The 15,641-nt window shown below is 43.2% G+C and overlaps 1 protein-coding gene across 5 annotated transcripts in view; it reads right to left on the bottom strand.

Annotated features, from left to right (window-relative positions):
* Positions 1-1,304: 1,304 nt before the first annotated feature.
* The window catches only part of arhgap44a (Rho GTPase activating protein 44a), a 46,098-nt gene continuing 31,761 nt past the window's right edge, over positions 1,305-15,641 (bottom strand). For 2 of the 5 annotated variants that reach the window (XM_080445985.1, XM_080445987.1), the window contains exons 16-20: positions 14,586-14,772; positions 11,032-11,226; positions 9,176-9,748; positions 5,820-5,968; positions 1,658-5,482 (exon numbers count right to left, since the gene is read on the bottom strand). In XM_080445985.1, the coding sequence (XP_080302111.1) occupies positions 4,953-5,482; positions 5,820-5,968; positions 9,176-9,748; positions 11,032-11,226; positions 14,586-14,772 (1,634 nt within the window). In that variant the 3' untranslated portion in view covers positions 1,658-4,952. Of the gene's footprint in view, positions 5,483-5,819; positions 5,969-9,175; positions 9,749-11,031; positions 11,227-14,585; positions 14,773-15,641 lie in introns of all 5 variants that reach the window. The other 3 variants (XM_080445986.1, XM_080445988.1, XM_080445989.1) reach the window with 3 other exon arrangements.

The raw sequence follows: 15,641 nt of genomic DNA, 5'->3' as shown, positions 1-15,641 counted from the left end.
CTACTGGTTTAAAAAACTATATGCTGTTGGACAATGAAAAGTGTTTGGGGAGGGAAGTTACACATTTATCGCTTCAACTGCGTAACAAGCACACCTACTGTATGATGAATGCATGCTTTTAAGTGACACACGAGTTCCAGTTATTATGCAGAGAAAGCTTTTAGTATAACACTTGCCCTGTATGGTTTGTAATACATGCCAACGGGCTCTCACTTACTGTACTTCCATGGAAACAACTCATTCAAACTACTGTACCAGCACTTAACCCAAGGAGTTATCACAATAATCAAGTATCCTACTATTTGAAATCTGAGATAGTCACATTCAGTCAGCACACAAAGAAGAGATACCCCTGCCTCCTCATAAAAATAAAATAAATAATACTCATTAATTATACCCACAGCTCCAAAAAAATAACAACAATTGTGAGGGCACTTGCAATTGTCATCATATGATCACCACACCTACCTATATAATTATTTGTATGATTTTTATATAAACCGAGTTCATTGAGAGAGCACACACTGAGGCATAGATCACTTGATGAGAGGTGTTAATCTAGAATTCATCTGTCAGAAGTTAAACCAACACAGAAAACAAATAAATGGAAAGAATAAATCAATTTCTATGAAATAGAAATAATGGCTTCTTCTGTGGGGTGGGGAACGTTTGACTTCGACCACTTTTTGGACTGAGGTGGATAAGTAAACCGCATAATTGCACTTCAATTGACAAAATTAGTCCTAAGACATTTTCTATTAAATTAGAAAAGTGACACTGCAGCATCCGTTGTTTGATGAGTCAGAATGGATTTAATTAACTGTCTGCCTAAATCTACCAGATGTTTTAGCTTGGCCCGATCTCTCAAGGTCCATCATGGGAAACCAAATGTTTGCCTAAAGATATAAAGGAATTCAAAATACTTAAGGTGAATTTTATATTTCAAGTAACTGGCAAGCCAAACCATCCATTCAGTCATTAGCCATTCTGATGGTGTTTTGTCTGTCCTCTATTGACAGTTTAATACAATCTTAGGAATACACCGATCCTTAATCTTAATAATTCAATTACATTTTCAAGGAGAATTACATTTTACACGTAGGACTCAATAACTGCCTTGAAAAAGATTTGATGATGTCAAATTGGTGAGCCGTAGAGTTCTGCCCCGTTTGAAAATGAAACTCGAGGGACAGAACTGCTCTTAATTTCAAGCAGAAATGGAACGCAGCGTTGTTACCTTTCGTAGTAGTGAAACAACATGAACGTATACAGCAAAACTGGCAACCATGTGCAGGGGACAAAAATAACATCAAATCTTTAATCATTGCATTTTCTACACATGATAAATATGATCACATTATATATTAATATTATGTATATTCAAGATATGCCTTTTACATATAATTTTCCTCTCAGGTTTTATATACATCCATTTATGTACAGTCTTTGTATTTACACTAGGGGTCAAACGGTCACTGAACCTGAAGCACTTGAAAACAAGGTTAAGAGAGAGCAGTGTGTGAACCTGTGTAGGCAGTAAAGTCAGGTTTAAACCTCAAGCTCCAGTATGTTTTAGCATCCATGTCAAACAGGACCAACCCATGGGTGGGGGGACTGGGCTGACATTCTAACACAAAAGGTCAATAAATACCAATGTTAAAAATAATAATAATAAAAAAACCTCTCTGTCGCACGGAGGGCCTTGATCCAAAGGACTATTGTACGACCAAAGTTACCCATCATGAAATCATAATGTGCTTCAGCAATGACTGAAAAGGAAAACAAAAAACAAAAGATTATCAATATACGTGTGGTCATAAACTTTTAACATTCTTCTCATACTGTGCTGGTAAAGAGTGTGCGCGTAATGCCTCAACCCTGTAGAAAGAAATCATAAAGTGACAAAGATGGACTAAAACTATCTTCCTTACCTGCAAGTACATAACACTGCTTATAGAGCTATTGTTTACATGGTAGAGGAAATCAGGACTAGGTGTGAGTAAGAATAAAACAGCATGAAACAATGCAGCAATTACCAAGGGATCCATGCTGCATGCTTAAACTCACTCCAAGTTCTTTCCTTATGTGCAGAAAAATTACGATACCCTGTAAAGAACGTACACATACGTAGACTATTCTCTTCTTCTCTCTCTCTCTCTCTCTCTCTCTCTCTCTCTCTCTCTTTAACCCTGAGGACAGGCTCTTTTTTTTTTACTCCTAAACAAGTCAGGTTCTGAGGTTCCCTTTAGAGTCAGTTAAGTACAACTTGAGTTTCATATTGCAATTCCATTGCGTTGTCTAATAAGGCAAAAAAAATAAATAAAATAAAAAAAGATGAAAGCAAAAAATCACAAAAATACAGCTTCACTGCTTCAATGAACAAAGATACACAAAGCAAGGCAAACAATAAATAAAAACCACCGGCAAAGTAAAAACTGAACTTGGCTTCCTCCTCCTCCGCCATGCTTCCAGTCTTCCCTCCAAAAGGCAACGGTTTAATCCACTATGGCATTTTGGTGTGTTTTTTATTTTTATTTTAAAGTCACATTTACGAAACTAGCTAGCGATTCTAAGAGTTGAAGTTTCCTTGCAGCCGTTAGCGGATGTGAGGGGGTGTGGGGTGTGGGGTACGGAGGGGCAGAGTTCTCGTTTCAGGTGGGCATCGAAGAGGCCCAGTGGCTTTTCCATCAGGCCTCGGCGGCAGCTTCTCGCCACGGCTACAGTATGTACAGCCGTAGGGGGGCGTCGCTTAAGCTCTGTGATGTGATGTCATTAGGGTCATAGGTCAGAGGGCGGTGCTCTGGGGCTCCTCCTCAGGCACAGCATCCCATTCCCTCTCTGGAGAGTCTACCACTGCCCGGGAGATCCTGCGGGGGGCAGCGGCGAACTCATCGATGAGGCTGTCCAGATTGACATTGATGGAGGGGATTTCATAATTGAAGATATCTAATGGTGGTGAGCATGGCGGAGAAGGTGAGGATGGCAGAGCAGAATGGCGGTGGTGAGTAAGAGGCAAGGAGGGGAGGAGCAGAAAAGGTCATAATGATCATGATGATGGAAGGGTGTAAAAAAGAATGGAAGAGAGCAGAAATAAAAAGTTTAGTCTTTTTGAGTTCTGGACTCGTGGAAAGTGCCATATGAGGTTTGCCCTGGTCTGAGGGGATCAGCAGATTACATGTATCTTTGACTGACATTATTCTACACAAGGATGTCATCTGTGTGTTGCATGTCGCATCACTAGGGCTCTGTGTTCTCTGTGGCCTTTGAAGCAACATATACCGGTCAAACACAAGAACAAGTCCGAATGACTGCACAACGAACACAGTACTGCACACATTTACAACAATGGCTAGGTGAACCAACACAGAGGCAACAAGATGTGCATGTTTGTGTGTGTCTGTGTGTGTGTGTGTGTGTGTGTGTGTGTGTGTGTGTGTGTGTGTGTGTGTGTGTGTGTGTGTGTGTGTGTGTGTGTGTGTGTGTGTGTGTGTGTGTGTGTGTGTGTGTGTGTGTGTGCTTCGGTGTATGTGTGTGTTTGAAACTCTGTCAAAGGTGGCTCTGTGACGCCAAGGATTATACATAACAATGGAGGTCTCTGTGTTTGGTGAGGGCGCAGTACTGTTGTGTTTGGTATAGCTGATCGATGGCATCGCTGCTGCGTTTTGGGCAGCGAGAGTGATGACTACTTCCCGTGTCGGAATGAGATGGAGTGTGGCAGTGCGGTAAGAGGAGAGATTATACAAAGCGATGAACCTGCCAGAGGACGGGTGGGGGGGGTTGGGGGGTTTACCTGTTGCCCCCCTCCCAATACCGGTGGCAGCAGCGTTAGAGGGGGGGTGCCTGTTGATATAAGGCTTAGGATGGGGGGAGAAAGGGAGGGGATGGGGGCTTTTAAGATGAACCTTCGAGAAGCGACGGCGTCTGCAATGTGAGCGCGCTGCGGTGCACTCTGGGAAGTCCTTAAGCCGTGCATTGAAATGGTGAACAACAACACCCAACCGTTTCTATCGAGCCCACTGGAAACGGGAAAATGGAAGAGTGTCTGGATTGACAGCTAGAGGTAGGTAAAACGTATGGTTTTGACGCTGCAGGCTACAGGAGACCCCAGAGGCAAACCACAGCGCTAGTAGGCCAGGCGGTGAGATGGAGCGCACGGGGGGGGCGGGGGCGGTCTGGCTTACCCTAATAGTCCCCCTGACACTTAGCCCACACTGAATCCCTGGCCTCACACAGCTGCAAGGTACACAGTAGTAGCAGGGGGAACAAGAGAATGATAAATATAACAAAGTGACAAAATGACTGGTATAGTACTATTGACAGAGCAGCACCTCATCATCAGAGCATCATTGACATACTGTTGGGTACATCTGTCTATTACGCCTGACTTATACTTGGCTGCGCATCGTGTCGTACACGAAAAATTGCCAATCTACAAGCTCAGCTGAACCTTGTAGATCTGCTATTGTCGATGCGCAACACTGGCGCGCAACTAAGTATAAATCAGGCCTTAGGTCTCCACGCCTTTAAGTTTACTGAGAGATTGGACTGGTGTACTGTGTAAGCCTTCTGACCTACCTCTGCCGAGTGAGGGTCTGGGTAACAAATAAACAGAGAGCACATGATGAATCTAATGGCAACTTCCAAACAAGCAGGACGCGCGCTATGCTTCTCTGATGTTTCCACAACGTTAACCCGGAAACATCATCACATAACACAAAGCAATGAATACATAATGTCAAGAGAGTTCCTCACGCTATACAATTGCACAGAAGGGAAAAAAAAATCCTAGGATTTATTACACAGCATTCTCAGGCAACTGCTGCGTCTTAAGAAAAAAGGCAACCGTTATTTCATTCAAAGACATTCTTTTCGGAAGCAGTCGATACAAAAAAGAGGGAACGGGGGATCTTTTTTTTTCTTTCTAACAGCGACGTTTATGAAAGGAGTTCCTACTACACTCGTCCAGCGTCTCCGTTGGACAGAGCCACGGCCAGTCTGAGAGAGGGCCGCTGCAGCACCACCTGCTGGGCAGGAGGGGGTGTTGCCGCCATGGGCTGGTGATGATTACCTGTGGACATGCTCTCCCCCGGGGACAGTCCGTCCAGGAGGCCCTGCTCCAGAGGCTGGGGAATCGGGGCCGACGCCGGGCCGGAGGAGTACCCTGCGGGGGCCGTGGGAGGCTGAGGCGGGGGAAGAGACGGTCTCTGCCTGGGCTTAGGGGCGGGCCGAGACTTGGTGAGCGTGCCGGTCAGTGAGGGCGGGGAGGACAGGGAGTGGGGCCCTGCGCCCAGCGGGGTCTGCCCGGGGGAGGACGCAAGCGCTTGCCCCGGGGGACAGGCCAGTCCATACGGGGAAGGGGTGCTGGGAGGGGTGGGGGAGAGGCTGACCGGCGACGGCTGACCCGTGGATTGGTCGGACATCCCGCCGGACTGGCTCCCGCCGTATGGGATCTTGGGAGGCACCGGGGCCAACTTCTTACAACCTGGGGGCACACGACACCAGTGTAAAGGGTCTGTCTGCTCCCACAATAGGACAAAAACATACATGGTCAATGGCAATGGTGGAAAAAGTACTCACATTTTGCTACATGTAAAAGTTCTGTATTCAAAATGTACTTGGGTAAAAGTACAAAAGTATTGGCATCAAAATGTACTTAAAGTACCAAAAGTAAAAGTACTCATTATGCAGAAGGTCCCATTTCACAAGTTTTGAAATGTTGTTTTCAAAACGTGTACAAGTACTTAGTTACTTTCCACCACTGGTCAATGGTCATAAGTTACAACAAGCCCATGTTAGTTCAGTGATGTATGCCCTCTGACCTTTGCGTAGGGTGTGTGGACTGTGCTCTGTTGAATGGGGGGACTGGCTGCTGCTCTGTGGACTACTGCCAGGGGGCACTGTTGGGCCTGCCACAGGGATGCCTTGCCTGTGTCCAATCACAGGGGAAAGCTCTTTACTCTTCAATGTACTGGAAAAGAAAGGCATACATTAGTGTATGAACGTCAGGACAGTATGTTTATTGTCAGTGTATTCATATTACACAACAACATAATCATCGTCATCATCATCATCATCATCATCATCATCATCATCATCATCATCATCATCATCATCATCATCATCATCACCATCATCATGATCATCATCATCATCATACTCTAATTCATGTAAGGAAACTGTTAAAGGAAAGTTTAGTGAAACTCAAATGGAATTGCCGGTGTTTACAGACCATAGAGTGCCCTGGAAAAAACAAACAAAACCTTAGTGAATGTTTTGAAAAGAAAAAGGGTGCACTGAGGTAAAGAATAGCATAAAACATTTGAGAAATGTATTTTTAAGAACATCAACAAATTGAGCAGGTTTGCACTTGAACATACAGATGTTCAGAACTGAAATTATAGCCACAACATTTCTCTCAAAGTCCTTGCACATTGTATGGCATTATTTTGATAATGCCATAAGCATATACCCCACCACCAGGACGCCGTCAATCTGTCACAGGGGCTCAGCAGTCTGCTGGAGATACTGTAAGTGACTGCTACTACAAGCATTAGCCAACCAAAGTGCCTTTGTACACAATAGCCTTAACCATTATGCTCATGACAACAACTAAAGAGCAGACTTCCTTTTGCATTAGTTTTAAGTTTTCAGAGGGTAAAGTGAAGATGAGTCGTTATTAAGACAGGAGAGCGTACAGACTACAGCAAAGCATTATATAAACACACAGCAAAATCCATGGCACCGCATTGTGCCAAAATTATGTCTTTGTTAGTTGAGCCACATAAAACACACATGCAAATCTATTGTAATGAGTTTGTGTTTCTCTGTGTATGTATTTCATTCACGCTGTCCTCACATTTGTCCAGCAGAGGGTGCTACAAATGGCAAAACAAACTTTGGCTGAGACAACCAGGCAGCTTAACTCTGCAGTCTGCACAGCTATAGGTTGACTTTTTTTCTCCCCTTTTTTAATAAACTCTTGTTACTTATGCAAATTCAAAATGTATATTAAAAAAAACATTCTTCTAATAAACTAATCACAATCATTTTACAAACATTTTTATGATGTCTAGTGCACCAGAATCCCTCAATGGATTTTCCAGCATACACCAAGATGTAACAAGCTTGGTGTTTCAGGGCACTTGATGATGGGAACTTGAAGGTGATCCAAATTATATGTTAAAGAAATCTTTAATTGGGCTTACCTTCATCCCATTGCAAATGTCAGATCTCAGCTGAACTGCTTTTCTTGGTATCAAAACACAAGTAGCAGTATCTTACATTTTTAATATGATATGAAACTGGCTCAGAAGATGAAGCCTCTTAAGTGTCTGTATCACTCATAATAACATGCATTAGTTAGAGGTTTCACAGCTTCATCCTCCTGTGTGGCTTATTGCTACCGTAGGTCTGTTTAAGTCATGTGCTCCCAAAGGAAGGGATGGCATGGGTGGTCAGGATTGGGGGGAAGGGGGAAGATATGAAGCAGGCTGGTTTCAAATGCGGACGTAGAATTGGCCTAATGATTCATGCTGTCTTGTGTGGTTGTAACACGACACGAAGACTTGGGAAAAACTGTCAGAATCATTCCAGACTATTAGGGTCTTGCTGGGCGTAGCTGGATCACCACCACTGAGTTAGATCATGTATATAGATCATAGTACAGTACATGGCTGTGCAAAAACAATTAGTATGTTGTAATATTTGACCTTTGTCCCACACAGTGTGTTTCCATGACTCAACAGTAACAGGAAGATCAAGGACACTTGGGATGATTCTGAAAAATGAAGTGAGATAATAATCTGTACATTATTGAGGAAGGAGCGCCACTTTACGTCCCTCATAATCGTATCTTTATCTTTAGCCAATTAGCAAAGACTTTGTATAGCAATACATTGATAACCGTATGCCACTGGTCCTCAACCTTTTCTGGATCGGGGCTCCCTTGAAAATCTTGAATGTGTGATCAGACCACTTAACACGTGGTCAGATCGGTGGGCTGCAGAGCATGTTGCAGAGCATGTTAGTTTTAATGATCAATCAATCAATCGATCAATCAATCAATCGATTGATCAATCAATCAATCAATCGATCAATGGAACTAGTTCCTATTTATTAGGTATCACAAGTTTTAACCCATTAAGATCTGAGGTCGATTCTACAAATCTAAACAAATCTGTAGTTCACAAACGTTTTCGTAATTCAAATTATTATTATCATTAACACTTTGAAAAAAATCTAAAATGATCGAAAATAGCAGATGTACAAGCTCGCAGCTTGTGAGCTTGTATATCTGCTGTTTTTGAATAGCCAATGCAAAAAATCTAAAATGACACATGCTTCCCCGGTTGGAATGGGTTAAAGAAAAAATACCATTACTATTTTATTTTTAAAATTTGCCAATTATTTGGGGCCCCACTTGCAATATCCTCACTGCCCACAAGTGGGCCCGACCCACAGGTTGAGCATCGCCGCCATATGCAGGGTTATCCATGGTACTCATCACCTATTCAGCGGCCAGCCTGTAACTGAGCACTCTGTGAGCCAGAAACATCCTTAGTTGCTAGGCAACCCCCATGAGGCATCCCCCGACAACCTGAATGTTACAGACTCTGAGATACAGTGGTGGAAGAAGTACTCGGATTTTTCGGTAAATAAAACTTCTAAAAGTAAAAGAAGTAAAACAACTAATGTACTAATATTCTGTTACAAAATCTACAAGCTCACAACCCGTCGCATCGTGACGCACTGAGAGCTTGTCGATCTGCAATTTTCTAATAGACGAAGTATAAAATAGGGCTTAATTGGTCATTGTATATGTTTTGTAATAATAATTGAAATGTAACTAGTAACTAAAGTTTTCAAATAAGTGTACTGGCGTACAAAGTACAATATTTGACTCTGAGATGTAGTGGAGTAGAAGTATAAAGCATTGAAAAAGTAAAGTAAAAGTACCTCAAAATAGTACTTAAGTACAATACTTGAGTGAATGTACTTAGTCACTTTCCACCACTGCTGAGATGGGAGAGGTAACAAAACAAAAGCAAAAAAACAAAACCAATGAGCCAGCGAGGTATAGAGCAGACTGGAGAGACACCAGACCACTGTATCTGTGGCGCAGCATCCATACCAGACCACTGTATCAGTGGTGCAGCGTCCATTGTGTGGTAGTTACCTAGTCAGCCTGGGGGGGGGTCCTCTCTCACGGGCACATGGACAGGCAGCCCACGGCGGGGGTGGGGGGGGCGCAGATGAAGGGAGGCTAGGGGGTGCGTGGCCACAGAGGGACATGTTGTCGTGGCGGGCTAGCGGCACCACGGGGGCTTTGATGTAGTGCGGCGAAGCATTAGTGTCGGACGGAGGGGCGGGGCCATGCAACACGTCGGCAGGCGGGGGGCCGTGCTGCTTGGGGGGGAAGTGCAGGCAGCTGGGCTTGGGGTTCGAATTGATGTCGAGCGAGGAGGAGGAGGAGGAGGATGAGGAGGTGGGAGGGGGCGGGACGGGGGGAGTGAAACCGGACCAGCGCAAGGGGGGAGGCGGGGAGGCGGGAGGCTGGGACTCGGGACCCGGGGCGACAGGACGAGCGCAGGGCGGCCGGGTAAGGGTAGTGGTGGGGTAGAAGTGGTGCGGGGGCAGGGCGGAGTGGCACAGGGTGGTCGGGTAAGGAGGCGGTGGGCGGTCCTCCCCCCCAGCAGGGGGCGCGTGGGCGTGAGAGGTGTCCAGCCGATTGGGCGACACGTCATCTGAGCTGTAGATATTAAGAGAATAAACAGCACAAAAAACAAACAGCTCTAGTGATTGAACAGGGACACCGATTGGAGTGATAGAGGATTAGCTTTAGTGATGACTTGTGCCTGATTTATACTTGGTGCACAACTACTAAGTATAAATCAGGCCTTAGTGTGTTAGTTTGTTAGTTGGCCTGGTGCAAAAACAGAAAGGAGGAGAAAAAAAGAAATGAAAGCATTTTCCTGGTGCATAAAGGGCAGGTAGTGGGCACCAAGCTTAGCACACACTCAGCTTTGTGTAAAAAAGAAAACAAGACAAGCAGAAAGAAACAGCAAAGCAAAGGAAAACCTTTGAGATTCCCAAAGGAAAAGGACAAAATACAGTGCGTAGAACTCCACTCTGTGATCACCTTGTGTCTGCACACTGCAAGGAGCGATGAGGATCAAAGCACTGGTCTGCAGTCCATCCAAAACACTTATCCACATTACCAAGTTCAACTGTGAAGTGATTATCTTCACTCTTGAAAACCACATATGATAAAAAAGCCTTTTATTTGCATTGCAAGTCCCACCGTTAGCTCAGGGCAGTTTGACAGAGACACAAAGCCCTTTCATCGTCTGAAAGAGCCACAGGATAGGAGACAAAAGCCAGCCAAGCCATATCACAATTAGTCAAGAAGGCAGAGCCAGCCGCCATGAGGTGATTATTTGCGTGTTAAAATATGCGAATAATGTCCACAAGGGAAAATGGTGAAATCAGTCTGTGTGAACGTAAAAGGAAAGAAGTCACAATCAAAACTGCAGAAGCCAAAGCCACATCAATGGGAGTTTTGGAAATATTAACATGCTTACATCACAAGGACATGTGGATCGAAGCATAGCACCATTTTCAGACAAAAATGAAGCTTCAACATTTGCAACAAAACGGTATAGCGCCCCTAAAAACTACTCATACAATGTCACTCGCCCCATTTCAACCACAGTGACAATTAACTTGATGAAGCATTAGAGAGAGTTATGAAGTAAGATGACAAATCATAATAAGACAATGAACAAAGAAAATGGAAAACAATGTATAAAATTCAATCAAAACATGACAGCGAACAGAAAATGAACCTTGCGAATGATTCACACAGCCCGAGTATACAAGTCACACACAGAAGAGCTAACGGAGTTGACGATGGCGATGATGATGACAATGACGACGATGATGACGACGACAATGGCACACCAATGTAAAAGAAGAGAAAAAGAAAAGTGGAGGAGAAGGGCGGGAAAGAGAGTGAAGGTTGTGGCGACTTACCCAACAACCCTCTCCCCAGGAGGAGGCGTGGCCGCCGGCGAGATGGCCAACTCTCCAGGCTGCTCGGGGATGAGCGTGTCGGCGGGAGAGCCTGCCGGGCCCTGCATGCCCGGAGGGGTGGACGAGGCCTTGCGCACCAGAGTGGACGAGCCCTTGCGAGACACCCAGGACGTGTCCATCACTCGCACGCCCATACTGGAGACACACAGACAGACGTTTCTGGTCACGTACCTACTGACTATAAAGCATTGGTGAAATGAGCAGAGCCCAACCGATGTCAGAGTTCTTTTGTCCGATGCCGTTACTGATTTCGGTGATTCCTAGACCACCGGTTATTACCGATGTTTTGACTGATATTTTGTCAAAAAGTTAAAGATCTTGAAATCTGTTTGATAAACGAAGAAAGTTTCTATTTGAGAACATTTAATGTACAAGCAAAGAGATGAATAAAAATAAACAAAATAACTTAATCACATCTACAATTTCTAAATTAAGTATATTACACTTTAATTTACAATTACTAATTTAATTACATAAATATAACAATCAAACATGTAAATATAAAATACACACACAAACCTTTTTTAGTTTAATTATGCTTAAAACCTTTTCAAACATTTTCACCTATACTGTACTGTATGCCCAAAATAGGGGAGCCAGGCCTGAGAAGTGGTAAAAGAAAACGGGACACATCGGCTGCATAATTGCAGAAACCGATGTCGTCAAAAAAAGTCAAATAATGGCTGACATATCGGCCGATCCAATATATCGGTCAGGCTCTAGAAATGAGGGACACGGTCATGTGACACTTCAATATGTACAAATGAGGGGGGGGGGGGGGGGCAAGGTAGGGAGGGAAAAACTAGGAAGATGTAAAAGTGGTAGATACGGTACCTTTGTATCTTCCTAATGCTGCGTTAGTATAGGGAAGAGAGAGGCAGAGTGCATAATGAGAGGATGGTCGGACCAGACGTCATGCAAGAAAGGACTGACAACATCAACACTATTTAAAACACTCATGCATGTACATGGATGGAACAGTATGAATGTCCTTCAATACTGCACTAGAAAGTCACACTCAAATAAAAACAGCGTGTTAACCCATTAAGACATGAGGACGATTCTACAAATGCCTTCTAAATCAGTAGTTCTCAAACTTTTTCGTGCCAAGGACCCCCAAAATGATATGTATTTGGACCCCCCATCTGAAAATGTTTTGTGCCAGGGACCCCAACCCCCCCAGAACAGAAGATTTGTGTTAAAAAACGTAATAAATTCATTTTTCTAAAATGTAAAAAAATAGCAGATGTACAAGCTCACAGCGCGGCACAAACTTGCTTGCCGCTTGTACATCTGCTATTTTTGAGAACCACTGTTCTAAATCCTAAGAGTTTTCCGAAAAACGTGTGTTGCTATATATATATAGCTAAAATCTAAAATGACAGATGCTTTCCCTGGTTTTAATGGGTTAATGTATGCATGTTTCTTTGTGGGTGTGTGTGATGGAGAGATGACACCCATGGTGACGGGGAGGAGAGGAGTGGGCGCTCTAGAGGTTAAAACATGCCAGGCTAAATGAGCAGCCTGCACTGTTTTTTTTACTGAGGTACCAATTAAAGCCCTGTTAGCACTAATTACTGTAAAGCAGCTTGGTTCTAGACATCGCCACTCGTTGTCGGGCAGAAACCTTGTATCTTTTAATCTTTTCTCATGAATAAATGAATGCCCTCTTTTATACTTTGTTGTATGACAGTGTTGTGCAAAAGTAGCAAAAATTTCTACATGCTCACAACAACGCATCGCATCACCACGCATTCTGAACTTGTAGATCAGCTATTTTCGCTATTCTTGAAATAAAATTCAAATTTCCATCTATAATGACATTCCGAAAATACAGACGCCAGGTTGAAAGTCATTAAGTCTGTCTTTGGTTTATAAATACTTAACCAATTAGAAGTATTAACATTGAAACCATTGGAACACAGGTTCTTTTTTTCCATTTGGTGAAAAGTAAACGGTTTTGGACGCACAGGGATTTCCGCCCGATAGCGACGATATGCAAAAGACAGAGCGACAGCTCTAAAGTCCAGGGGAACGACAGGACAGGCATGTCTGTCACATCATCTCTCAGTATACACTACTATGCATATAAAAACACTCCCCATCTCTCTCACAGGAGCAGCCGCTCTCTGGGGGAGAAAAAAAGCCGACATTATGACAAAATGACATGACAACTAATGATGTGTTGTCAAACATCGTTCGACGCTGTCACTATTACGGGGCCATTCTTGTAATTTATTAAAAGTGTTTTTTTTTTTGCTTTTAGTATCAGTTTCTGCGGGTGATTTTCCTTCTGCTGGTGGTGTATGAGTCAGGCAGCAGGCTGCAGTGTCGTGCCAGACATGGTGTGAAGCACGAGCTACACCGTGAAATCGTCAGTGTTCATTTATCCATGCGTAACTCTGAGAGGGTACAAATGTTACATTTTGTACACTCTCAGAGTTAAATTAACACTCGGGACTTTACTGTGTGTAGGTGTGTGTGCTGTGTGGGAGGAATGGGCATGAGCAACAACTACCGGAGAAATATTTCCTGGGAAAAAAATGAAATAATTATAATAATACTAAGAGAGAGAGAGAGAGAGAGAGAGAGAGAGAGAGAGAGAGAGAGAGAGAGAGAGAGAGAGAGAGAGAGAGAGAGAGAGAGAGAGAGAGAGAGAGAGAAAAGAGATAACCAACAGCCCACCAACGGAGCTTGGTTACCATAGAGACGATGCAATTCAATCAGCCCTTGTCTATACCAACGAGACCAAGCCTACGACTCTCGCAAGATGAAACCTGATAACAAGCAACGTAATTGGACGGGAGAATGACTGACAGGTGAGCTTTGTGTGGGGAAACCCCCTGGCTTAGACTTTAGATTATAGAATATGTAAATATTATATATACAAAGTGATGGAATGTTTAATGAGGCCATGCAAAAGGGGAAGAGTTCAATATCTTTTAAAAAAAAGTGTGTGGTGGGTGTGCTGAAGAAAGTGAGAGAGAGAGAGAGAGAGAGAGAGAGAGAGAGAGAGAGAGAGAGAGAGAGAGAGAGCCTAATCGCAATTATTTGAGATAATCGCACATATTTTGCATAATCATCATAAATGTTAAAAGAAAATATACATTTTCAAATATTTTCCTTTTTTTTCCATATTTTGTTTAAAGTATAAAATTATTATAAATGTGTCAGTCATTTCTTTGTATGTTTAAGTTATTTGTCATATATCTGCCCTGTGCAATTTGTGATTATGAAGCCTAGTTTTTATTCATAATGTTTCAATGTTCAATGTCAAAAACACAATTAACACAATTATTTGTATCACAATTAATTGTCAACTTAAATTTGTAATCGTGACAGCCCTAACTGGAAGACAGAGAGAGAGAGAGGAAGAGAGAGAGAGAGAGAGAGAGAGAGAGAGAGAGAGAGAGAGAGAGAGAGAGGGAAGTGGAGTGAAAGAGAAGAACAGAGGGGATTGTGGGTAGGTGGGTGCATTCCATTCGGCCGCCTACCCATCCTTCTTGTAAAACTCCAGCATCATGTTGTCCGTGGCAACGCTGAGTGGGCGTCGGCTCTGGTCGTGCTGCAGCTGCTTGCGATCCGATTGGTCCATGTCCGGCGAGGGCATGGAGCTGTAGTTGGAGTTGTGGTTGGTGTGGACGGGGCTGCCGTAGCATCCTGTCAGGTTGAACTCGATCTCTGAGGGACCAACACAGATACTGTTTAGTGTTTACACCAGCCATTCCCCAACCTGTGGGACGGGGACCACTGGTGGGCTATGAGGATATTGCAAGTGGGCCCCCAAATAATTGGCAAAACACATTTATACAGATTTTAATGATACAGTAATATAACATCAGTGGTGGAAAGTAACTAAGTACATGTACTCAAGTACATGTACTCAACTACTGTACTTAAGTAAAATTTTGAGGAATTTGTACTTTACTTGAGTATTTCCAATTTCCAATACTTTTACTTCTACTCCACTACATCTCAGAGGCAAATATTGTACTTTTACTCCACTACAATTATTTGAAAACTTTAGTTGCTAGTTACTTTGCAGATATAAATTATTATATTATAAAACATACATTAACCACATCAGCCCTATTTTATACATAGGCTATTTGAAAATAGCAGATCTACAAGCTCACAACGCGTCGCGATGCGACGCGTTGTGAGCTTGTAGATCGGCAATTTTCAAACATTTTAGTACTTTAACTTTTGGTACTTTTGGATACTTTTGTACTTTTACTCAAGTAAATTTTTAATTCCGGACTTTTACTTGTAACAGAGTACTTCTACATTGCAGTGTTGATACTTTTACTTAAGTAAAACATTTGAGTACTTTTTCCGCCACTGTATAACATTAGTATAAAAAATTATGTCCCATTGATCCCAGCCGTAATACAATCATGATCATTAAAATGAACATTCTCTGAAAATGCACACGACCCACTCATCTGACCACTTGATCAGATGGGCGGGCCGCAAACACTATAAAATGATTTTCAAACACGAAGCAAGATTTTCAAGTGGGCCCCGAGTCTGACCCAGAGAAGGTTGAC

This window comes from Gymnoscopelus braueri (genome assembly GCF_963280865.1).
Source record: "Gymnoscopelus braueri genome assembly, chromosome: 13".
Taxonomy (NCBI): domain Eukaryota; kingdom Metazoa; phylum Chordata; class Actinopteri; order Myctophiformes; family Myctophidae; genus Gymnoscopelus; species Gymnoscopelus braueri.
The sequence above is the reverse complement of the archived record's forward strand: the minus strand, read 5'-3'. Positions and strand labels throughout refer to the sequence as shown.